This window comes from Lampetra planeri, chromosome 20, assembly GCF_965212315.1.
Source record: "Lampetra planeri chromosome 20, kcLamPlan1.2.h2, whole genome shotgun sequence".
NCBI classification, from domain to species: domain Eukaryota; kingdom Metazoa; phylum Chordata; class Hyperoartia; order Petromyzontiformes; family Petromyzontidae; genus Lampetra; species Lampetra planeri.
Genome location: NC_136126.1, coordinates 302,242 through 327,997, shown reverse-complemented (window position 1 = coordinate 327,997; position 25,756 = coordinate 302,242). Strand labels below are relative to the sequence as shown.

At 55.0% G+C, this 25,756-nt stretch overlaps 3 protein-coding genes across 8 annotated transcripts in view; 1 reads left to right on the top strand and 2 right to left on the bottom strand.

Annotated features, from left to right (window-relative positions):
* Nucleotides 1–25,756, bottom strand: part of LOC144724212 (LIM/homeobox protein Lhx8-like) — a 192,452-nt gene that overhangs the window by 69,450 nt on the left and 97,246 nt on the right. The gene's annotated exons all lie outside the window — the stretch shown is intronic.
* On the bottom strand, nt 1,788–6,753 carry LOC144724184 (N-terminal Xaa-Pro-Lys N-methyltransferase 2-like). The gene is given in 5 exon segments (XM_078603099.1): nt 1,788–3,178; nt 3,727–3,985; nt 5,259–5,434; nt 6,097–6,255; nt 6,258–6,753. Coding segments are annotated over 5 exon segments (1,347 nt in total). The 3' UTR covers nt 1,788–2,921.
* KIFAP3 (kinesin associated protein 3) lies at nt 10,193–25,592 on the top strand. Its single transcript, XM_078603136.1, has 20 exons — nt 10,193–10,384; nt 11,432–11,563; nt 12,342–12,493; nt 13,492–13,547; nt 14,385–14,526; nt 14,854–14,953; nt 15,447–15,571; nt 16,963–17,061; nt 18,494–18,672; nt 19,025–19,187; nt 19,439–19,539; nt 19,971–20,079; nt 20,493–20,605; nt 21,963–22,128; nt 22,375–22,503; nt 23,170–23,268; nt 23,546–23,631; nt 23,765–23,939; nt 24,350–24,431; nt 24,524–25,592. The coding sequence occupies exons 1-20, from the start codon at nt 10,353–10,355 to the stop codon at nt 24,636–24,638; spliced, it is 2,355 nt and encodes a 784-aa protein (XP_078459262.1). The 5' UTR covers nt 10,193–10,352; the 3' UTR covers nt 24,639–25,592.

Genomic DNA, 25,756 nt, shown 5'->3' with positions numbered 1-25,756 from the left:
TACCCACACTCCGTGTCGCTCTTAACATCGCTGCTACCCACACTCCGTGTCGCTCTTAACATCGCTACTACCCACACTCCGTGTCGCTCTTAACATCGCTGCTACCCACACTCCGTGTCGCTCTTCCATCGCTGCTACCCACACTCCGTGTCGCTCTTAACATCGCTGCTACCCACACTCCGTGTCCCTCTTAACATCGCTGCTACCCACACTCCGTGTCCCTCTTAACATCGCTGCTACCCACACTCCGTGTCGCTCTTAACATCGCTGCTACCCACACTCCGTGTCCCTCTTAACATCGCTGCTACCCACACTCCGTGTCCCTCTTAACATCGCTGCTACCCACACTCCGTGTCCCTCTTAACATCGCTGCTACCCACACTCCGTGTCCCTCTTAACATCGCTACTACCCACACTCCGTGTCGCTCTTAACATCGCTGCTACCTTGGCGATGTCCCCACGACCTGCACTCGTCCATTGCTCCACCCGTGCTGAGGACTCGGGGCTCCAAGAAACTCACTCTCACCAACCGCACTGTGTTCAACCACCACACTGCAGGTCACAACAACTCACCCACCCACTCACCCACTCACTCACTCACCCACTCACCACACTGCTCACCGCACCGCTCACCGCACTGCTGGTCACCTGACATCTCTTTCTGCTTCTTCCCGAGCACTGATCCATTCTGGAATTGCCTCTCCCAGCATCGTCGTCGTCTCTCTCCCCCAAAGTTCCGACAGCTATAGGCTCGCTCAATTCAAAATACGCGTGAACTTTGATCGATTCCAACTTTAACAGTTAGTGCCATTTGTTGCTGGCCACTTGGTGCTTTGGGCTTCTGGGCCTGTGGGTCCGCAACCCAGTGGCTGCCTCGAGCCGGAACGCCGCTCCGAGACGCCGCTGGGCAGCCACCGCGTCCCCTCGCACCGACCCGCTCGTCGCGTTACAGGAATATCGCTCACGAATATAAAGGATTGCTATGGGTAGGCGTGCCGTGCACTCTCGTGGTAGTGCCTTACGTCGATCATTCGACAATCCCTCTAACTACCCAAAGCCAGAGCTTTGCAGCGTCCCGACAAACGCGGAGTGCGAGCTGCTGAAACCACGTGGGAGGCGGCGCGGAGTCGCCCCCCCACCCCTCCCACCCCCTCCCTTCTCCCCCGCGCCCCGCCCCCCGCCTCAGTGTAAGCGCCTCTTGACCCGCGCGCTCGTTACCCGCGACCCGCGGCGCGCCTCCCCGAGGGCCTCGCCCAGGCGGCGCCGGCGGCGCGCCGCTGCCCCCTGGTGGACGTGGCCTGCAGCGCGGGCGGGACACGCCGTGGGTCTTGGTGCGGGACACGTGGTGGTGGGTCTTGGTGCGGGACACGTGGTGGGTCTTGGTGCGGGACACGCCGTGGATCTTGGTGCGGGCGGGACACGCGGTGGATCTTGGTGCATGACGGGGGGTGGGACGCGGCGTTCCTCGCCCGGGATGGTTCGCTCTGAGCTAGCCGGAGGATGGGGCCATTGGGGATTTGCGTTTGGTGATGGGCGGCATTGCTGAGAGGGCCTCTCCATAAAGGTGGAGACCAAAAACCAGCGCAAAAAGCCGACCACGGCGCGCATAGCCCCTCTGCGTGCACCACTCACTCATCGACTCTCCCCTGAGTTCAAGGTGTGGTGAGCGTGAGTGAGTAGGAGTGTCGGTGAGTAGGTGAGTGTTGGTGAGTGCTGGTGAGTGTTGGTGAGTAGGTGAGCAGTGGTGAGTCTTGCTGAGTGCAGGTTCACACTAATTGGTGACGTAGTTCGCATGTACAAACTCTTTATTGTCCAATACAAAAACGCGCTAAGCGAACCCCACGGGTTCATCACGGGGTCACCGGGGGTATGGGGGCCGACGTGTATCGTGGGGGAGGTGCGGATATGGGATGTGGGGGAACAGGTGAGGGAGGGGTGTGGGGTGTGAGGGGTGTGGGGGCGGTGTGTGGTGTCGGGGCTTGGTGCTGTGTAATCGATCTGTGCACGAGGGTGTCTCGATGCAGTATGTAAAAAACATCCTCAATCGGGAGACAAATATGGTCGGGCATGGTGCTGGCCACCCATCCATCCGCGTGCCGTGCCGGCCTTCATAGGTTCTACTCGCGAGCAGCACTTGCCCCAACAGTCTGTTAAAACTTGCACGGGGATCTTTGCGTGTGTTCGTGGTGCATCTGTGGACGTGTGCGTGTGTTCGTGGTGCATCTGTGGACGTGTGCGTGTGTTTGGTGATCTCCGAAAACTATTATTACTCCACCCTGAAGCTGAGACTTTAAACCGCACGTGCGAGCGTGATGTATATGTGTACAACACGTGCGTGTGTGTAACACGTGCGTGTGTGTAACACGTGCGTGTGTGATGCGTGTACACGCGTGTGTACGTGTGTTTGTCCAACATTCCAAACGGGACACGCGCCACACACAGCCACACTCACCCAGTGAGGCGCTCCTCCTCACCAGTGCTCACCGCCGCGTGCTGCCGCTCCTGTCTGCAGAGCGACGTCGCTCAGCGTGGCCCAAACGGCACGGCGAGGAGAGGGCGGCGTGGAGGTGTTAGGGGGTATGGGGACCCCCCCCCCCCATGCATCATCGCCCAGGTGGCTCCTCCAACCACACCCAGGGTCACCACTCCCATCCATCAATGCTCCCAGGTGCCCCTCTACAACCACGCGCCCTTCCCCCTGCTGCTGTTCCTTCTCACCTTCCTCCTCTTCCTCACACATCTCCTCGTGTGGTCCTCAATCCTCCTCCTACTCGTCTCCTCTTCCTCATCTGCTCACTCTAATCTTCTCCTCCAACAACTCCCTTCATCATCATCATCCTCCTCCTCCTCCTCTTCCTCCCCCGCTCCTCCTCATCAGCTCCCCTCCTCGCCCTCTCCCCCCGCCCGCGGCCGCCCGTGCTTCACTGCAGCGCGAACATCCACACGGGCATGATGTCGCTGGGGAAGCCGCGCTGCTCCTGCTCGGCGAGCACGCGCAGCGCGGCGCGCCGCACGATGCCGCGCAGCACGCGCAACTCGCGCGCCACGCTGCCGTCCACCTCGTCCAGCACGACCCCCTCGCGCGCCACGTTGTCCTTGACGATGATGACCCCGTCCTGGCGCAGCGCGCGCCGGCATCGCACCAGCAGCTCCACCAGGTCCTCGTCGGTCAGGTAGCCTGGCGCGTGGGGGGGGGGGGGGGCGGGGGGGAGTTGGATGGGAAGGCGGTGGGCGGGAGATGTCAGGCGCAGCCGGACTCGTGCGCGGGGCGCGTGACCCCACGTGACTCGTGCGCGGGGCGCGTGACCCCACGTGACTCGTGCACGGGGCGCGTGACCCCACGTGACCCCACGTGACTCGTGCACGTGGACTTGTTGGAGACCTTATCAACCGCAACTCAACCCGTGACCCGCGCCTTAGGCATGCTCCTCACCATCACTGCTCTCCCCTCACCATCACTGCTCTCCCCTCACCATCACTGCTCTCCCCTCACCATCACTGCTCTCCCCTCACCGATGACTCATGAATCCAGACGACTCACGTCGAACACACACGCGGCCGCCTCTACCGCTCACCTCACCCATGGCCTGCCGCGCACGCGTGGCCCCCACCCTTAACCCCTCACCCGTAGCCCTTGACCCACACCCCACCCGTGCCCTACGGTTCACCCCTCACTTCCTCCCGCCTAACCCTCATTCATCTCCCCTCCTCACGCCTGACCCTCACCGATGACCCACTGAATCCAGATGACGTCGTATGACGCGCTGGGAGGTCTAAAGTCCTGCAGGCGCGAGCAGATGAAGCGATTGACGCGCCGGGCCTCGTCGCGGCACAGGTAGCTCTTGCGGGCGATGTTGAGGAACCTCCTGGTCATGTCCACCATGTCCACGGAGCGGAACTCGGGCAGCAGCAGGTGCTTGGTGATGCGCCCGATGCCCGCGCCGCAGTCGAGGGCGAGCTCCGAGCGCGCCTGGCCCGCGCTGTCCTGCGCGTCGCCATCAGCGGCAGCAGCAGGAGCAGTCGTAGCAGTAGCATTAGTGGCGACATTAGGAGCAACAGCAGCATCATCATCAACAGCAGCATCATCATCAACAGCAGCATCATCATCAACAGCAGCATCATCATCAGTAGCAGCAGTCGGAGCAGCAGCATCAGCAGCAGCATCAGCAGCAGCATCAGCAGCAGTAGCAACTTTAATATAATTATCATCCGTAGCATCACGACAATCACCGATATCATCATCACGACCACATACTGGAATACTCATCACGAACCTTATAACCATCGCCAGCATATCATCATCATTACCATCAATCATCACCATCATCACTATCATTCATCATCACCATAATCACCACTATTACTCATCATTACCATCTATCATTATCATGATCACCATCATCACGTTTCATGTCCAGTTTCCATGGCTCAAGACCGATGTGTGGCGATCACGGCCTGCATCGTGGATTGCTCTCTGAATCTTGCATGAACCTGCACGACGAGAATGTGTTGTGTCTGAAACCACCTCAACCGCCAAAAGGAACGATCCCCCGTGTGGCCTCATCAGACTGTTGAGGGGGTGAGGGAGCAGCACCCGGCCGCCTTTGCCCGCCAGTGGCAATATTTACACACTGCACCACGTGCTCATTTGAGGCTGCCGCAGTCACCACCATCCGCCCGTGACTCTCCCACCCCGCGGCATGGATTGCCGGCTGCTGCTGCTGCCACCTGCCGGGGCAGGCGAGGAGAGAGAGTCGAACCCCGAGGCGGGGTGGTCCCTCCAGGGCGCGAGCGGGGCGGGTCCCCCCCACACAAGTCACCTCCCGCGCCACGCTACTTTAAACAGCGACCTGGCAACGCGGAGCGTGAGACCCCTTTAGAGGAGACGAGGGGAGGACTCTCTCACAGACTGGGGAGTGCTGCCTTGGCTTAGGCGTGTTGTCGGCATGCTGGATTGGGGGGGGGGCGTTCCATAACCAACCGCCTGCTGCTGATTGAATTCCGCGCCCCAATTATCGCCCTGACCCTTCCCGGGGACCTCCACGTGCTCCTCGCGCAGTGGGGATCTCTCTCTGTCTCTCTCTCTGTCTCTCCCTCTGTCTCTCTCCCTCTGTATCTCTGTCTCTCTCTCTGTCTCTCTCTCTGTCTCTCCCTCTGTCTCTCTCTGTCTCTCTCTCTCTGTCTCTCCCTACCGACAGAGAGAGACCTCCGCGGCTGCAACCAACACCCATCGCCCCCCCCTCCCCCAGGATCCGCACCCCGACAAATCTTGCGAGGAAGCGGCGGGAGGCGTCGATGTCGATGCCGGCGATCTCCGTGTAGCCCCCCAGCATGCTCTCCTCCGTGGGGGTCATCCCCTCGTAGTAGCGGCGCGCCTTGGCGTAGAAGGTGATGTCATTGCCCACCCGCTCGCAGGTCAGCACGAAAATCTTCACTGCAGGGCACACGGGCAACAGCGGTCCCACTTCGACGAACGGATTCACGACTGACTTCGGGTTGCGATCAAATCGTCGTGCGGGGTCTCGTGTCCAGTATGTGTAACTGTAGCCCTCCACCACCCGACGGCAGAGACGATGAAATCGAGTCGTGCAGTTGTGACGTCGTGGAGAAAATGTGCCGATTATATTTTGACAATGCTGTCCGATATTTCGCTGGATATTACAACCGGCATCATCAGACTGTTGGGACAGGTTCTGTTAGCAAGCACCTCAGGTGGTGGGTGGCCAGCCCAAGTCCGGACCGCCTTTGTCTCCCGAGTGGCGATGTTTACACACCGCATCAGGTACTCTTTCGAGGCCGAGTCGACCTAGGGGAGGCCCAGCACCGGTTCACATAATCGGGTTCGTAGCGGAGCGCTCGATCCACTGCGTCACCGCGAACACCGCGACGACCAACGCGGTGCACGAGGGCGCTGGGAGCCGCTCACGCGGCGGCGCGGGTTCTTACCGAGGGGTGAGTGGATCACGCGCACAGACACTCGGTTACTCACCCCCTCACCTGGTGAGTGGGTCCTGCGGAGTCACTACAGACTCGCATATCGCTCACCCTCACCTGGTGAGCACACGCACCGCAGACTCGCGAGGCGCTCACCCTCACCGAGTGAGTGGGTCTTGAGCAGGTACTGCAGGCTCTCGAAGAAGTAGGTTCGCACCGTGGTCTGCAGAGACGACGACATCCGTGCTGAGCCTCGCGTCTCTCTCCCCGGGGCCTCCCCAGCCCAGACTCGCACCGCTATATTTACCCCAAGGGGGTCCTGGCAGGGGTACAGAGAGGGGCCAGCGCCGGCGGGAGGGGATGGGGGATCAAGGGGGTGGTGCAGGGTCTGAAACACGAGGAGACAGACGAGGTAGGCAGAGGGAGAGAGAAGGGCGGGGTGACCGGGAGCTGCACTAAGACGGGGAGTGGAGTGGGGTAGGGGAGTGGGCATGTTGGAGTGTAGAGGAGTGGGGTAGTGGAGTGGGGTAGAGGAGTGGGGTAGGGGAGTGGGGTAGGGGAGGGGCATGTTGGAGTGTAGTGGAGGGGGGTAGTGGAGTGTAGTGGAGTGGTGTAGTGGAGTGGGGTAGAGGAGTGGGGTAGGGGAGTGGGGTAGAGGAGTGGGCATGTTGGAGTGTAGTGGAGTGGGGTAGGGGAGTGGGGTAGAGGAGTGGGGTAGGGGAGTGGGGTAGAGGAGTGGGCATGTTGGAGTGTAGTGGAGTGGGGTAGGGGAGTGGGGTAGTGGAGTGGGGTAGGGGAGTGGGGTAGAGGAGTGGGCATGTTGGAGTGTAGTGGAGTGGGGTAGTGGAGTGGGGTAGGGGAGTGGGGTAGGGGAGGGGTATCCCTTTGCCAGCGCCCGGCTGTTGACACCCTTAACCCCCCCCCCCCCCCCGGGTATAGCTGAAATGACAAATGGATCGGGTTGTGTTTAATTCCAGAAGGGTCCCGTGAAAGAAGAAGAAGTGTGTTTACAACCTCTTCAATTCCATCTCCTGGCGGGGCATTTGAAACAACGTTCCATGTTGATAAATCTCCCGTTTGTAATTCATCACCGTCGTCATCAGACAGGGTCACTCCACTGCTGGATTAGGACCTCAAGAGCTGTCTCCCCAATCCGCCGCAGCCACATCTCACGATGCTGCGACGCTCGACTCCACCAATCCACCCAGCACCTGAGCACGAGCTGGTGCCATCGCTCCGTCTCCCCAGCGGACGTCCTCTCCGACGCGTTCCATCCCGTGTATAATTAGCGATGTCGCGTTTTGCGACAGATGCCATTGTTGTCCAGTCGAGATGCCCGGCGTGATTCGGCTGCCGCAGCAGCAGCAGCGGCTGCGGCTGCTGCTGATGGTCAAGTTGGTCAACATGAACACGCTCACAGCAAAGGGTCTGGGTGGCTCAACCACGCCTCGAGTGGCCGTTTCGGAGGTACACAGTTGGAGCTGGCAACGATGACTTCATGGGTTCGAATCCGGGTTTCAGACGCCCGTGATTCAATCGTGTTCTCTGATTTAATCGAGGAACTTGTTGTGTGTACAGGTGTGCTTATAACAATTGTGCATAGAGGAGCGGTGGCGCAGTGGTTAGCGCACTGCGCTACGAACCCCGCGGCAGCCTGAGTTCGATTCCCGTTCACGTCTCCAATCGGTGAAAATGATCGGAGATGGCCCTGGGCTTCCCCTAGGTCGACTCAGTGTTAAATTAATACCTGGTCCGATGTGCAAATATCATCCACTGGAGGTACAAAGGCGGCCGGGTGCGGCATTAGCTGCACCACCCCCAAGTGGACAGTGTCGGTGGTCACGAGCACCACTTGCCTCGCCAACCCTGAAGGGGCTATACGGGGAATGTGTCTTTAGAGGCGCGTGGTGTCCAGGTGTGTGTGTATGCAAGTGTGTGGACATGTGGATATACAGGTGTGCGGCTAAGTGCGTGCACAGGCGCGTGTAGGTGCATGGGTATCTTCTGGAGCTCAGCCCTGGATAGCTGCGGCGTTAAGTAAATCCTGGGCGCCATCCCCTGGCATGGACACGGGTTTAGTGAATTGGCCAAACGTGGCAATGTCATTTAATACGAAGTAGTCGTCAAGTTCAAGTTCATTTATTAGCTATAGCCCTGTGAGCCATTCGGCTCTTGAATCGGGTGCAACCGCAACAAACAAAAAACAAAAACATGAACAAGAAAACATCTTAAAGTGAATATGTGACTAAGTGCAAACAGAAAATCCAAGAAAAGACAGCAAAATATTGCAGAAAAGACACCACACACCAACGCTGTGTGAAAAAATCCCAGTGGGATGCAAGTCAAACAACAACAACAACCACAAGACAACTTAGATTAAGGCCATCAGTCTAACTCCGTACTACAACACACAAACATCGGCTTTCGCGACCAATGTCATCCATAATCGAGGTGTTGGGGGTAGATCGCGTCAACATATGTCAATGTAGCAGGACCCTCCTGCAAAGCAGTCTTGAGACTAAGTGAGGCTTTTCTGGGTAAACACAAGGAATGACCACTATTACAGCAAGCCTTTCATGGCTAATATAGGCCGTGATTAATGAATCAGCCATAAATATATCAATGCGATCCGTCGTCATCTCTCACGACTCTGCCATGTCACGATCCACCACCACCACCACCTGGCGGACTGAGACGTCATCTCTCACGACTCTGCCATGTCACGATCCACCACCACCACCACCTGGCGGGCTGAGATGTCATCTCTCACGACCCTGCCATGTCACGATCCACCACCACCTGGCGGGCTGAGATGTCTTCTCTCACGATTATGCCATGTCACGATCCACCACCACCACCACCTGGCGGGCTGAGATGTCTTCTCTCACGACCCTGACATGTCGTGATCCACCACCACCACCACCTGGCGGACTGAGACGTCATCTCTCACGACTCTGCCATGTCACGATCCACCACCACCACCTGGCGGGCTGAGACGGCATCTCTCACGACCCTGCGATGTCGTGATCCACCACCACCACCTGGCGGGCTGAGACGGCATCGCTGCATCTGCGGGCCGGTGTCACGGCGAGGCCGCTGGACTGAGACACCTGCCTGTCGATCTCCCTGCGCGGCAGCTGACGACACGACGGGCGATGATGGACGGCACTGATCACAGGCTGATGGCGCGCCTCACTTCCCAGTGCGTCTTATAATCCGGCGCGCTCCACGCTCGTGTGTGACAAGACACCAGGTATGTACAACTTTCTGAACACCCCGGGCACAGGTGTGGAGTGCGTCTTACTTTTCGGTGCGTCTTATAATCCGGAGAAGACAACCGCAATAACTCTCGCTGCGTCTTATAATCCGGATAAGACAACAGCAATACCTCTCGCTGCGTCTTATAATCCGGATAAGACAACAGCAATACCTCTCGCTGCGTCTTATAATCCGGATAAGACAACAGCAATACCTCTCGCTGCGTCTTATAATCCGGATAAGACAACAGCAATAACTCTCGCTGCGTCTTATAATCCGGATAAGACAACAGCAATACCTCTCGCTGCGTCTTATAAGCCGGATAAGACAACAGCAATAACTCTCGCTGCGTCTTATAATCCGGATAAGACAGCAATACCTCTCGCTGCGTCTTATTATCCGGATAAGACAACAGCAATAGCTCTCGCTGCGTCTTATAATCCGGATAAGACAACAGCAATAACTCTCGCTGCGTCTTATAATCCGGATAAGACAACAGCAATAACTCTCGCTGCGTCTTATAATCCGGATAAGACAACAGCAATAACTCTCGCTGCGTCTTATAATCCGGATAAGACAACAGCAATAACTTTCGCTGCGTCTTATAATCCGCATAAGACAACAGCAATAACCATCGCTGCGTCTTATAATTCAGATAAGACAACAGCAATAACTCTCGCTGCGTCTTATAATCCGGATAAGACAACAGAAATAACTCTCGCTGCGTCTTATAATCCAGATAAGACAACAGCAATAACTCTCGCTGCGTCTTATAATCCGGATAAGACAACAGCAATAACTCTCGCTGCGTCTTATAATCCGGTTAAGACGACAACAATAACTCTCGCTGCGTCTTATAATCCGGTAGGTGTGTGCGTTGACGCAGATGTCTACACCCTTTGTATTGACCGCAGGCGCGACATCGGGATGCGTCTTACTTTCCGGTGCGTCTTATAATGGGGGGGGGGGGGGGGCAGGCGTCGCCATGGAAACACGGGCGGAGCCAGAGGAGGAGGCGGGAGGGGCCTTGCTCAGCGGCCCTAGCGACGGCGCGCGGTGGCCCCTCCGCTCTCCCCGCGTCCCTCTGCGAGGCGCACTGCGACAACAACAACCGCGACAACAACAACAGCCGCGACAACAACAACAATCGCCGCGACAAGATGCAGGCCGAGGACGCGCGATATCTCAAGCGGTACGCGAGCCGGCCGCCGGGCCCCACCGGGAGCCTCGGTCTCGCCTAAGCGCCCTGCCCCGAGAGGCGCCCCCTCGTAGGCCGGAGCGGCGGTCCGTTGGCAAGGGGGCCGGCCCCGTAGATATTTTTGATTTATTTTTAGTTTATTTTAATGAGCACGGCGTTGTATTTCGTGTCTTGTGCACTGCCATTGCTTTATTTCGAATAATACATCATGCTAATTTGATATCATGACTGTACACGTTGCGTGTATATAGTTCGTGTTCATGCAAACGCCGCAACGGCCAAGACCAAGGTCGTGAAGCGTCAACCCCGCGCACGGAGTGGTGGTGGGCCCTCATCCAGCAGTGGATTGGCAATGGTGCTGTACTACGGGCCACAGATACCGAGGGGCCATGCCTTGGCTAGCAGCAGTTTGCATACCTCACGTCCATGTACACAGCATTTTTGTCAATACACTGCTGAATGACGGCCTTCCTCAGTACAGCGAGTCCCCAACGCCTTACGGGGCGTGGGGTTATTTGACCATACTTCACCACGCTGGTCAGTGCGGGTTGGTGAAAGCAAGTGAGCATAGATAATGATGAGCTCTACAACAATGGGGTTGCTACCTGAGGCGTAGCGAAGGGCAGTTTGTAACCCCACCAGGAACCCGAGAGATTCAGTTCAGCATAATTATTGTTGATCGTTGTACAGTGGGATGGCAACGCATTAGTGGGGTGGCAACGCATTATGGAGACCTTCATCCAGCAGTGGATCAAGAATGGTTGAAAACAATGCGGAGCATATTCTGTTGTCAAAGGCGCGGAGGTGGGGGCGCTGTGCGGAGGGAGTTGACAATGTACAGCAGATATTTTTACAGCATAGCTCGGGAAGAAGATATTGATTGATCCCTCCTATGATGTGTCATGTGCTCTCCCCACTCTCCCCTTTCCCACCCCTCTCCGCCCTCACTCTCTACCCCCCCCTCTCTCCCGTCTCTCTTTCCGCTCTCCTCTCTCTCAACCTGCTCCTCCCTCGATCCCCCTGCCCCACCAACACCGGCAGGAAGATAAAGGGAGGAAACATCGATGTGCACCCGACGGAGAAGGCTCTGATCGTGCACTATGAGGTGGAGGCCACGATCCTGGGCGAGTTGGGAGACCCTATGCTGGGAGAGCGCAAGGAGTGTCAGAAAGTGTGAGTCCCTGTCTGGCTCGCTGGCTCTCTCTCCCTGTCTGGCTCGCTGGCTCTCTCTCCCTGTCTGGCTCGCTGGCTCTCTCTGCCTGTCTGGCTCGCTGGCTCTCTCTGCCTGTCTGGCTCGCTGGCTCTCTCTGCCTGTCTGGCTCGCTGGCTCTCTCTCCCTGTCTGGCTCGCTGGCTCTCTCTCCCTGTCTGGCTCGCTGGCTCTCTCTCCCTGTCTGGCTCGCTGGCTCTCTCTGCCTGTCTGGCTCGCTGGCTCTCTCTCCCTGCCTGGCTCGCTGGCTCTCTCTCCCTGTCTGGCTCGCTGGCTCTCTCTCCCTGTCTGGCTCGCTGGCTCTCTCTGCCTGTCTGGCTCGCTGGCTCTCTTTGCCTGTCTGACTCGCTGGCTCTCTCTGCCTGTCTGGCTCGCTGGCTCTCTCTCTCTCCCTGTCTGGCTCGCTGGCTCTCTCTCTCTCCCTGTCTGGCTCGCTGGCTCTCTCTCCCTGTCTGGCTCGCTGGCTCTCTCTCCCTGTCTGGCTCGCTGGCTCTCTCTCCCTGTCTGGCTCGCTGGCTCTCTCTCCCTGTCTGGCTCGCTGGCTCTCTCTTCCTGTCTGGCTCGCTGGCTCTCGCTCCCTGTCTGGCTCGCTGGCTCTCTCTCCCTGTCCGTGCAACACGCGCCTGTGCAGAACGTTGCGCTGCGCTGGAGAACACGCACCGTATGTGCCCTGCGAAGAGGAGTGCTTGTCGGTCGAATATTTGGTCCCCGCTTCTCCTCCGCCCGTTCCCTGCCCACGCAGGATCCGTCTGAAGAGCCTGAACGCAAACACGGACGTGGCGACACTGGCACGCAAGGTGCTGGAGGAGTGCCGCCTCATTCCACCCGCGCGGCTGCCCGAGGTGGAGCAGCTGCTGTACTACCTGCAGAACCGCCGCGACGTCTCCTCCGCAGGTGAGCGCGCTCGCACGCAGATGGGATGCAAGATTCGGGCTGGCTCTATTTTTCCTTCTTCCGCTTCTTCCCCTCCTCCTCTTCTCCTTTGACCTCTTTTGACCAGGAATAACGAGGTCTTTCAACGACTGAGCGAGGCGCTAACATCAAGCCTGTGCTTGCTGCCTGCTTGAGAATGTTACTCCATCTTGATTTTAAGCTTATTATTCTTTCTTCTTCTACCTACGTGACTTTACCGAAAGAACCAAAGAGTAACATTACTCCAGTAGAATATTACTCCAGTACTCGACGAGTTGCCGGGCAGTGGTGGCGTGCGTCTGTACTGCAGCACTGCGGAGGCGGCAAACGTTGTTGGATTACGCACGAATGTTGCGAAACTCCCAACTAGTGGGCGTCAAGGTGGTGCCATACCCAAGCTCGCCAGTAAATCTGGACTCCTAAATGAAACTATACACTAAATGTAACTTTTTTATTGAACCAGGTAAAGCCCACTGAGCTGTATAGCTCCTTCAGAAGCGACCTGGCCACACATTATAGCTCAATCAAGTAGTTTATCATGTGGAAATTTATAGCAGCCAAATACTTGTATAATCTGTCACGTCTGTATGGGATCATGCGTTGCCCCCTCACACACGTCGGTTTTCTTCTAATGCTCCAGTTTCCTTTCACACTTAAACACTAATCATTCATTGGCTGAATACATCTTAATTTACGCGCCTCTGTGTGTTGCGGATTACGCAGAGCAGTGTGTGATGTAGTTCCATAGGTGACGCTGCTATATAAACACTCAATTTTATAAATATTTTTTAAGATGCTTGCAGTTAAGAATATATATATCATTTGCGGTGACGTTTAGAAGCAGCAGGCCTCATGTAGCCATGGACAATATAAAATGAAGGTGCTAAGCGGTGTGAAATGAAGGCGCGGGTCTCCACCCCTGGTGGAATGCATTGCCGCGTTGTATCGTTTTTTTGTGATATCGTTTGTTTTCGCTTCAGAGAAGGAGAAGGTTTCGAGCAAACCCAAAGACCCACCACCGTTTGAAGGCAGCGAGGTGAGCGTGTGGAGTGGCTGTAGAATGGTTCGTTTCCGTGGCGATTTGAGGGAATGTTACGATTCACAAGTCGCATTAAAATTCCATTACTGGTTGTTTGTATTGCCTGTCTCATATGTTGTCTGACCTCGTTTGTACTGTGTCATGGGTATCACCGGTCTCGCATGCTTTGCCTGTCGTAATTTGTCGATCTTGCTTGTATTGTCTGTCTTGTGTGTTCTCTGTATCCAGCTTGCACACTCTGTCTTGTTTGTACTGCCTGCCCATGTGTTCCGTCTCGTGTGTATTGTCCATCACGTGTGTTCTTTCCCGTGTCACTCTTTCCATTAGCCTCACGTTGACACGCATGTGCACGGTCGCTGGCTTGGGGAGGCTACGCCGTCAGCAGGAGGCAGTGCAGCAAAATACATTGTTGTACTGAATTATCCTCCCAACGTCTATCCTCATTCCAGAAACATTCACATAGAATTTCCAGAAATCGTGAATAACTTCCCACGTGTGCACAATTCAACGCGTGCAGCGGTAGCGCGTTCGCCACTTTCTCAGAGGTTCACCGTTTGAATCGAGCGGCCGCCCTGGTTATTACTACTTGCGTTTTCACCAAAACATGCGTACTGCAAGGTTCACAGTAGACGTTCAAGGTCCTGTGACGTCACGATCCGAATTATATTTGAAAATTATACTGCATATTACTCAATTAAAATACACGTAACAATCATCGCCCCGTACTGCAAAAATTGGCAGGACCCTCGTGAAAAAGTCTTGAGAATCAGTGAGGCCTTCCTGCTTTGAAACAATAACTGTAAACTCTCCCGTGCACGTGCCCCTGCGGGCCAGACGGACGAGGTGGCAAATCTGAACGAGGTGGACCAGTACGTGGAGCTGCTGTACGAAGACATCCCTGAGAAGGTGCGCAGCTCGGCGCTCATCCTGCAGCTCGCACGCAACCCCGACAACCTGGACGAGCTGCAGCAGAACGGTGCGGCCCCCACTCGCCCCACTCACCCCACTCAACCAACTCACGTAGCTCACCCAACTCGCCTAATTCACCCAACTCACCTAGTTCACCCGACTCACCCGACTCACCCAACTCACCCCACTCACCCAACTCACGTAGCTCGCCCAACTCATGTAGATCACCCAACTCACGTAGCTCGCCCAACTCACGTAGCTCGCCCAACTCACCTGGCTGTGGCTCTGCCCCTGTCTCCGTGTCTCCGTGTCTCCGCTCGTGTCTCTGCGTATCTCTGCCCCTGTCTCTCTGTCTTTGTTCTGACCTGTGCTCACTCGTGGCTGCTCACGGCAGAGACGGCGCTGGGCGCGCTGGCTCGCGTGCTGCGAGAGGACTGGAAGAGGAGCGTGGAGCTCTCCACCAACATCGTCTACATCTTCTTCTGCTTCTCCAGGTCGGTTACAACCAACCTGCGCCCCCCACCCCCTTCCTCCATATCACACGTCCATGCCTCTATCCAATGCAGTGTTAGTGACACATTTGAATAACTGCTCTTTCGAAATAATATTAAGCAAAACTCAAACTCCTTCCTAGCTTGAATGTAAAGGCTGCGTGTGTGTAACCGGAGCCTGTGGAGAGGCAGCGTTTTAGTGGTTAGCACGCTGCGCTACGAACCCGGCCACCCGAGTTCGATACCCGCTCACGGCCACCAACACCGACGACGATTACCTGAACCAGTCCTGAGCTTCCCGTAGGTAAACTCAATCTCAAATGAGTACTTGGTGCAATGTGTAAAATTTGCCACTCGGGAGACAAAGGCGGCCGGGGTTGGTGTTGGCCACACCGCCCCCTCGTGTCCCGTGCCGGCCTTCACAGGTGCTTGCGGATAGCACTTGCCCCAACAGTCTGTTAAGGCTATATGGGGATCTTTGGATTTGTTGTCTCAGCTTTTCCCAGTTCCACGGGCTCATCACTCACTACAAGATCGGAGCGCTCTGCATGACCATCATCGACCACGAGCTCAAGCGCTTCCACCTTTGGAACGAGGAGCTCAACAAGAAGCGCAAAGTGGATATCCTTGCGCCGGGGATCACTGCCTCTCGCCACACACCGGGATGTGGCTCCCGAGATGCGTGTGTGCGTGTGTGCGTGTGTGCGTGCGTGCGCGCGTGCGCGTCAACTCGCCACGCTTGTGTTGGTGAACGCGCTGGACACCCTTGCAAGCGAGATGTCCCATTTAACATGTAGCAGGCGTTCACAGCCACCATTATGATTCATTACAAAATTTTGAGTTAGACCACTTAATTGATCTGGCAAAATTTATATGATAGGATCTCCTTTGCCAGTACCAAAATATGACAATAGGTTTTTCTCTTTTTTTCTGGCAACAAAACAGGTGCTACGATGTCAAAACACCAAACTGAAACCTTTTACAAGGAATCATGTCTGCATTAACCACAATGCTTGTGGTCAGAATGCAAACAAAAGGCTACGCCTTTTGGCTTCTTCAGGTCTAACACCGTTTGAGATGCGGCTCAAAAGAAAGCTGTCTCTGGTGTGGACCAATCAGTTTCAAGAACAATGCATTTATTATCAGAGTACGTTTTGTTGTTGATTGGTGGAGGGTTCCCAATGACTCTTAATTATTACGTCTCTCTCACATCATTTATGGATCCAGGATCAAGGGATTTTCCACGTGAAACATTTATGTGCTCTCCTAGAAGACCGTATGGCTGATGGGATGTGTACAAAATACTTTAGCTTGATAATTGTTTTTTTACCCTTTTATCTGCCAACAAAACTGACACCTTTTTTACGAGGAGTTATGTTTGCATAGACCACAACACCTGCAGTAATAATGCAAACAAAAAACACAACTCTGATAATGAATGCACTGTCCTTGAAGTTGATTGGTCCACACCCGAGACAGCTTTCCTTAGAGCCTAGTCTCAGGTGTCAGTTTTGTTGCCAGATAAAAGGGTAAAGGGTAAAAAAACAATTATCATGTTTTTTTACTGGCAAATGAGGTACCAATGGTATACTTTAGCTTGTTTTATGTGAAGGGACGGATGTGTGAAAGAGGTGTGTTTGCCTGATTATTTATATTCTCCACAACTGCATGATTTATAATTGTGTCTATTATAGAAGTTTGTGTTAAACTAGGACCCATATCTCAGAGAGGGTTGTTGCCTATAAACATCTGGAACTGCACCAGCATTGTATCAAGCAAACTCGACTCACTGATGAGACACTGATTGTCAAAACCGTTTCAGAGTTTGCTTGTATTGAATCAATTCTGCTGAAGTTATAGCTGTAGAGTGAATCACTGGACAGATTGACATGAGGGGGCTGGAACTCGTGTCCCACTCCTCCCTGCCGAGTGAGAGCGGTGCCTTCAGCCGAGTGAGAATCCTCCTCCAAGGGGGCACCGTTGCACCGTGTTGACCTTAACGTCTCGTCCACCCGAGGACGACCCGGAGAACGACTCGCTGAGGAAGGACTATGAGAAGAACCTGAAAAAGTACCAGGGGCTGGTGGCCAAGCAGGAGCAGCTGCTCAGGGGTACACCGTCCCCACCCCGTCACGTGTGTCCCCACTCCCCACCGCGTGGATGAGTCTGGCAGTTGCGCAGTGGGTGGATGCGGAGACTGGGCACGTAACGAGCAAGCGATTCCGTCGACCAAATTGAGCCAAAATCAATCTCTCTGCTCGCGTTACATGGCACCGAATCACATGGGTGATAATTAATGGTTTATCATTTATGATAATTAAATGAAAATGATAGATGTATGTACGTGTAGAGACAGTGCGCCGACTGGCGCCCATAAGGGCTAATTACGGGTGGGAGAACAGTAAAGAAACAACAGGAGAGAGTACGCACGCGAGTGACCACAAGGGGGGATACCTAGGCCAAGGGTCAAACGTATGTTGAACTTCTTTCACACCGTATGTAGCCAAGCGTGCTAATCAGGTGTGGGGGCTTATTGATCCAACGAGATGAAACAAAAGAGGGAGCGCAGACAAGGCAAATGGTAGCCAGGCGGTGGTGGCTACGCACGTGGCCTGTAACACAGCACCGTGGAGGCGAGGGTTGGTGGATCACCGCTCGAATATTGTGAAACTCCCTTCCCGTGGCCGTCGGGGAGGAGCAATATCCGGACTCGCCACAAGAATGTGCGTAGTGGTGCGTGACGGTGCGTGATGTCGCGTGACGGTGTGTGATGGTGTGTGACTGCACGTGTGACGGTGCATGATGTCGCGTGACGGTGTGTGACGGTGCATGACTGCACGTGTGACGGTGCATGATGTCGCGTGACGGTGTGTGATGGTGCGTGACTGCACGTGTGACAGTGTGTGACTGCACGTGTGATGGTGTGTGACTGCACGTGTGATGGTGTGTGACTGCATGTGTGACGGTGTGTGACGGTGTGTGACTGCACGTGTGACGGTGTGTGACTGCACGTGTGACGGTGTGTGACGGTGTGTGACGGTGCGTGACTGCAGTGTGACGGTGCATGATGTCGCGTGACGGTGTGTGATGGTGCGTGACTGCACGTGTGATGGTGTGTGACTGCACGTGTGACGGTGTGTGACGGTGCGTGACGGTGTGTGACTGCACGTGTGACGGTGTTTGACGGTGTTTGACGGTGCGTGACGGTGTGTGACTGCACGTGTGACTGCACGTGTGACGGTGCGTGACGGTGTGTGACTGCACATGTGACGGTGTGTGACTGCACGTGTGACGGTGCGTGACTGCACGTGTGACGGTGTGTGACTGCACGTGTGACGGTGTGTGACGGTGCGTGACGGTGCGTGACGGTGTGTGACTGCACGTGTGACGGTGTGTGACTGCACGTGTGACGGTGTGTGACGGTGCGTGACGGTGTGTGACTGCACGTGTGACGGTGTGTGCCGGTTCGTGACTGCACGTGTGACGGTGCATGATGTCGCGTGACGGTGTGTGACGGTGCGTGGCTGCCCGTGACCACTGCAGTTGGATTCTATCTGCTGCTAAACCTGGCGGAGGACACCCGCACAGAGCTGAAGATGCGCAACAAGAACATCGTCCACATGCTGGTGCGGGCGCTCGACCGGGACAATCCGGAGCTGCTCGTCATCCTCTGCTCCTTCCTCAAGAAGCTCAGCATCTTCATCGAAAACAAGAACGACATGGTGAGGCCAACAACGGATTTAGGGGGAGCCCGGGAGTGTGTTCGTGGCGGGGGTGGGGAGGGACAAACGGGACGTTTGTCTCCGAGACAGAGAGTATGAAAGGATGATTCGGTGGCACAGGAAACAACAGCCAAGTGGTGAAGGCAGCCAGAACCGGCGCCAACCATTGCCCAAGCTCTGTGGCCCTATGTTGGTATGTTTGGCCACTACCGAGATAGGGTGCTACTTCGGGTGATTTGGTCGTGTCGGGGTTGGGCCTTGTAGTGCTTGGATGGGCGACTGCCGGTATGTGCGGGGCTACGTGGCGGGCAGCAGGACGTCGTGCTATCAAAAATGTGTTGTGCTGCACTAGGCCGAGCTCGGCGTGGTGGAGAAGCTGACGCGACTGGTGCCGTGCGCTCACGAGGACCTCCTCAACATCACACTGCGTCTGCTCTTCAACCTCTCCTTCGACAGCGGCCTGCGGGCCAAGATGGTGCAGGCCGGACTCCTACCCAAGCTCTCCGACCTGATCGGTGTGGCTGCCCATTTCCACGAGAGTCCTCACACTGTTCCTGATAGCCTAGTTGATCATCCTGTGTGTCAGGCAGACTGGTAGAGTTCACCACCGCAACGTTCAGGCTGACTGTCCAGTGTGTGCTGCAGACTGAAAGGTTGCACAGCAATGAACCTAAAAGGGAGAGAGTTTTCAATCAATGCGGCGGGCTTGGGGAGGAGGCCTTCATCCAGCAGTGGATTGACCGTGGCTGTTGTGTTTTGACTGCAGGCAGCGAGACTCACCGGCAGACCGTGCTGCGGCTGCTGTACCACCTGAGCATCGACGACCGCACCAAGGCCACCTTCTCCTTCACAGGCTGCGTCCCGCAGGTGCCGCCGCGCTCCCAGCCTCTTCCCCTCTTGCTCTCTGCTGCGCCGCTTACGGACGGGAGTTGCTTGGCTTAAGCACCAGTGCCGCCACTCCTCTAGCTCGTGACCACTGCAGCGTGAGGTCAGCCCCACTCTGTGTTGCTACGGTAGATGCTGCAGGTTTGCTGTAAGCCCTCATGTAACAATGTTAATAATAATGTCGACTTGTAACTCGCTGCTACCACACAGCCAAAACAGATGAGGGCCACATTTTTGCCATACCGCATCCTCCTGGTGAGACAGGGTATGGCCACTTCCTCTAGGCCCATGGGAAGAGTTTCTCAATATTCGTGTGATCCACCAACCCATGCTGCCTCCGCAGTAGTGGATGACAGGCCAGGTGCATAGCCACCAGCGTATCGGATTCTCTGTCTCTCGATGTGTCCGTGCAGCTGATGAAGATGCTGTACGACTTTGCGGAGGAGCGCGTGGACAGGGAGCTCATCTCGCTCTGCATCAACATCGCGGCCAACAAGAGGAACGCACAGCTCATCTGCGAGGGTGAGGCGGACCCGACGACCAGGGGCCAGCTCCACGCCCCCACGGCAGCAGCAAAGTCAGGCCACACAGGGAGGCAGCGCAGTGTTGGAAACCTGTGCCACAAAGCAAGAAGGCCCGGGGTTCGATTCCCAACTTGGGCGTGTTTCTCTATGGAGTGTGTATGTTCTCCCCACGTTCTACAGAGTGTGAGTGTGTAATCTGATCGGTATTCACCAAACATCTCGATACTGAATAGGTTGCCTGCAAATTACTAAATTGGGATTACACAAGCAGCAATATCATCCCCTACTGCAAAAACCTGGCAAGACCCTCCCATTGAGTCTTGAGACTCAACGAGACGTCCCTGCATCAACAAAAGATGCTGTTATTGTTCTGATTTTTGCTTAATGATGGCGGTGATCCGTATCTCACAGGGAATGGCCTGAAGATGCTGATGAAGAGGGCGCTGAAGTTCAGGGACCCCATGCTGATGAAGATGATTCGTAACATCTCACAGCACGATGGGCCCACCAAGCACATCTTCCTGGTACGCGCAGCCCCCTTACGGACCGGGACAGGGGGAGGGAGTTCAGACTCTGGGGGCAGGGTCATGGACTTTATCAGTTTCTTTGTTAATCAATAATCAATCCTCATCGTTAAACAATGACTACTATCATCAGCTGCATCTCTCCTGCTTACTCCATTGTCCTACTCAAAAAGGCTTGGCTGTCATGTATTCTTTGGGACAGCAGGGTGGCACAGTGGCGACACTCGCACCTCACAGCGATAATTTCTGGGTTTGATTCGGGTGCCTTTCTGTCTGGAGTTTGTATATTCTCCCCCTGCTCTGCATGGGCTTTCTTCAGCTTTCCTGGTTTCCTCCCACAGTTAGAAAACACACACAGTATAACCGTTGTTGGCCAAAACATCCCAGTGCTGAAAGATTACCAGCAAATCACTCAATTGGGATCACGCACAGCAGCAGCATCGCCCGCTACTGCGGCCGATGCTGCTGCTTGGGTAGACAAGCGGAATCGTAACAACAAATGCTAAAGTCACAGTGAATTCCCTCTCAAGTGAGGATGCGGCAGTGCTCATCTCTGTGGCCCGAAGCTCCGGGTCCTTCAGTGTGTGGCCTATGGTGCAAATGTGACCTGGGAAGGCTCTTGGAGTGGCCTGCCAAGCTTAGCCCCAGCTGACAGACATGGTTCACCGAGACGAAGAGAGATACGGATTAGTGAGGTGGAGAGATGAACAAGAGAGCTGGAGGAAAGAGATGCTATTTCGTGGTCACATGTACAGATGTTATGACGTCAAGATGCAATGCGACGTCCGTACGCAGACGTGTGACGTCACGTGGCTCGCCAGCGCACACTCATTGTATTCAACACGTTCGTCAGTAACTCTGGACTCAAACAGAACACAAAATGTTTATAAAGTAGTCTAATTTTGAGGCATTGGCCCTCCGCATATCACAAATATGCTGTAACCTTTTTACGTGTTCTTATTAAAATATAGTTAAAGGGCCTTGGTGTAAATTCGCACTAACCATAAACAAATGTTACATGCCCCCAAACATGTCTAAGTTTTCTCCAGGCACTCCTTTTCTCCCACATCTGTAAAAGCTTGTTGATGGAGTTGGCCAAACATTCCAGTGTCGGGTCAAAGAGGAAAGGCAACTGTTGCTAACTCCGGTTCTGCCTGCTGCCTTTACCATTTATGGTTTCCCGTGCCTTTGAATAATTCTCTCTTTCATTCTCTTCCTCTGGCTCTCTGAGAGTGAATCAAAATCCACGTGTGTTGCTCGTTGGGGTATATATTTGTGGATTGTGACCACATCTGCACCGTGCGAAGGGATCGCTTTAGTGAGTGCCGTGCCGGCACGGACGATTGATGTCGCGCAGGACTTTGTGGGGGACCTGGCGGGGCAGGTGCGCTCCAACGGGGAAGAGGAGTTCGTGCTGGAGGTGGTGGGGACCCTGGCCAACCTGACCATCCCGGACCTGGACTTCGAGCTGCTCGCTACCGAGTACCAGCTGCTGCCCTTCCTACACGAGAAGCTACGGCCCGGTAGAGCACAGAGACAAAGGTCACCTACATAGCCTCTAATAGACTGCTGCAGTGAGCGCTTTATTTGAGCCGGAACGGCACACGGGGGGGGGGGGGGGGGTGGGTGGCCAACACCACGCCCAAGGTTGATTTCGATGTTCTTTGCAGTACTTGGACATTACCCACGTGATGCTAGCACGGTAGATCGGCGGTAGCTAATGTGATGAGGGCGCCGACGTGGTGTGAGACGGTGCCGTTACGTCGCAGGCGGCGGCGCGGAGGACGACATGGTGCTGGAGGCCGTGATCCTGACGGGAACCCTGGCCACGGACGACGCGTGCGCCACTCTGCTCGCCAAGGCCGGCATCGTCCCTCTGCTTATCGACCTCCTCAACGGTGATGCTATAATTTAGCGGGCAACTCGCTGCCTTCCTCTCCGTGTCTTCTGTCCTTCCCCGTAAATGTTTTTAAAGTATTTCTAACGCATCCCATCAGCCACGCAGCCTTCTGGGAGTTGCATCATTTCGGCAGCATTGGTTTTGACGCAAGCAAAATTCTGGATCGGTTTAGACATTTATATTCTGATCATCAGAGTCGGGCTCGCTTGAACCATTGCTGGTGAACTGCGGATCCTCTGTCTTAGATATGGGTCCTAGTTCTATGCGATGTTGTGGAGAATATAAGAAATGTGATACATAAGCAGATGATCAGTCAGGAATCCAGTTCAGAAGTGTGAGGAAATGAGAGATAAATCTTGTGTCCTACAACATGGTTGTACCCAGTAGGGACAACAGGAAAAAGTCAATCTAGTATAACGATTCCCTGACATTAGCGGAGGTGTTAATGTGTGGAGTTCATGAGAATAATGACCATAGTAGTAGTAGGGATAAAAGACTAACAAGGGAGCGATGCTTTTTGTCGTGATGGTTGTAATGTTGATGGTGGTTGTGGTGCTTTGTGCTATGATGGAGATGATGATAGTTTGTGATGTGGTGATGGTGGATGTGATGGTTTGTGCTGTGGCGGTGATGTTGGTGGTGGTTCCCGTGTGTGTTGGTGCAGCCAAGCAAGAGGACGATGAGATGGTGTGCCAGATCATTTACGTCTTCCACCAGATGATCTTCCACCAGGCCACTCGAGATGTTATCGTCAAGGAGACGCGTATCCTTGGAAACAATTCTGCTTCATCATTGCACACTGCTCCTGCTCACTGCCTTTAAATAATAATAATAATTTATTACGTTTGTTATTCATACCATCAATTTCCTCCACTTGCTGTGGGCAATGAGCAGGCGGTGATTGCTGCTCCACGCTCGGTCCGTGGGACAGCACGCCAGAATTTTGATGGTGGGTGGGCAGGTGGGCGGGCAGGTGGGCGGGCAGGTGGGCGGGCAGGTGGGCGGGCGAGTGTGGCTCCTTGACGGTGGTATTCCACCAGAGGCGCCGGCGTACCTCATCGACCTGATGCACGACAAGAACGCGGAGATCCGAAAAGTGTGCGACAGCACCCTGGACATCATCGCAGTGAGTGTCGCACCGACCGACCGCTCGCTCGCTCACTCATTCACTCGCTCACTCACTCATTCACTCGCTCACTTATTCACTCCCTCTCTCACTCACTTCCGTAAACTAATCCCTGGTCGTGCCGCGTGCTCAGGAATATGACGAGTCGTGGGCGCGCAAGATCCAGAGCGAGAAGTTCCGGTGGCACAACTCTCAGTGGCTGGAGATGGTGGAGAACCAGCAGGGGGATGACGGAGAGGGCTTCCCCTACGGAGACACCCCCATGGAGCCCTACCTGTACGACCGGGCGCCGCTCCTCTACTCCACAGGTGAGTGCCGCCCTCCCGCACGCAGCCCGACCGGCGTGCGGCCACGTGCACACGCAACCTGCAGTGCGGTGAGTTGTCAGGGCTTGCACCATGGCGATCCTAGCGCGGTCTTCTACATTCTGTTAGGTCCTGGACCTCCCCAAGGTAAACTTGGCCTCAAATGTGTACCTGGTTCTGCGTGTTAACATTGGCACTGGGGAGACAAAAGCAGCCGGGTGTGATGTTAGCCACACCACCTCCTTGTGAGTAGCACCGGCATTAAAAGGCGCTCACTCGCAGCACTTACCCCAATAGTCAGTTAAGGGTACACTGGGATCTTTGTAAATGCAACACGTTTGTGGTGTGTATGATTGGTAAGTGCATGGACTGGTGTGTGTTGTGGCATTTCTGTGTTGTGGCGTGCGCGTCAGATGGGTTGCTGGCCCCAGACGGTGTGGTGAGCCCATCCTACCTGGAAGACTACCGCCTTCCCAATGGGGACTCTGCCAGCAGGTGAGTTCATTGGTGGCATGCGGTCGTGTTTCTTGACAAGTGAGTTGTGTAAATTGGCAGTGCTCGGTGGTAACGATCGGCCCTGTGCGTAGTTTGATGCTGGACGGCCTGGGAATGCCTGCACGACCCACGACGGCGTACGGTTACCGTGCCGACGAGGGCGCCACCGCCTCCTCCTCCTTTCACTACGGCTACGACGCCAACTAAGGACCGGAGCTTGTTGCTCTAGCGCCCATCTTGCAGCCGGCACAACACCCGCACACCACTCTCTCACGACGCCCAGCCACAGCACACTGCACACACCTTGCCCATGCGCGGTGCGTGCCACTGTCCCAACTCACCCTGCGCTTGCACCCTGCAGTTGCACCCTGCGCTTGCACCCTGCGCTTGCACCCTGCGCTTGCACCCTGCGCTTGCACCCTGCGCTTGCACCCTGCGCTTGCACCCTCCGCTTGCACACTGCACGCCACTCTCTCAGAACACCCTCGCCCTTGGCTTACAGAACCATGCTTGTTAGAGCTCATACATATGAGGCACCCAATAGCATTCACCTGCTCCTAAATACCTGCGACACAAGCCCCCTGTCTCCAGTGGCTGAGGGACCGGCCCCCACACCTGGTCGTGTCACACGGGCATTGATTGATGTGTATTCTACTGAGACGCGGCATCATGATGTCGACCTGTCTGCTCTGCTGTGCGGCATATCTCGTGGTATACATCCACAAGACAGTCCAGGAATTGACACTTGTGTACGGGTGGTAGGAATTTAATTGTACCGAGATCTGGTGATGTGTTGAAACGTTATTGTAGTAAACTGCACATTTTTTAATACTTCACCTAGTGTTGACTGAAAAATATGTCCAGGTATGGTCTCCAGTGGAAAAGGTGGCATACCGTGTGACGCTGGGCAGTGTGAGTTGAAGGCGGGGAGCAGAATAAGTAGCGTACAACGGATTTCGCTGCATGTAGCCCCGCAGCAGCCTAGAGCAACCTGCTTGCAAGGTGGCCGCCCATCCAAGCACTATCCTGGCTCCTGTGAGCTGTTTAAACGGTACTTAACGTCGCGCTGTAGAGTGTACTAGCAAATGATTGAGAACACTAACTTAAATAAATATGTATATGTCGGTTGTGAATTATTAAAGGCGATTGTATGAAGTGGAACCACAGTTTGTGGCGGTGTCTGTTTTGTGAAAACTGAGTGAACTGTTGCTGTGGAGGAGGCTGGAAGCTTCACCTGGTGAGGATGAGCTTCTACCCATATCGCAGCAAATCAACAAATGTAGATAGATTACAGAAAAGTGTTTTAACACCCGGGACTACTACAC

What these genes read in the sequence shown, in the direction of transcription:
- KIFAP3 (XM_078603136.1), top strand. Translation starts at nt 10,353, where the DNA reads ATGCAGGCCGAGGACGCGCGATATCTCAAGCG. An exon ending in GGACGAGCTGCAGCAGAACG is followed by an intron (nt 14,527 to 14,853) that starts GTGCGGCCCCCA and finishes TGCTCACGGCAG; the next exon opens with AGACGGCGCTGGGCGCGCTG. An exon ending in TCGAAAACAAGAACGACATG is followed by an intron (nt 18,673 to 19,024) that starts GTGAGGCCAACA and finishes GTGCTGCACTAG; the next exon opens with GCCGAGCTCGGCGTGGTGGA.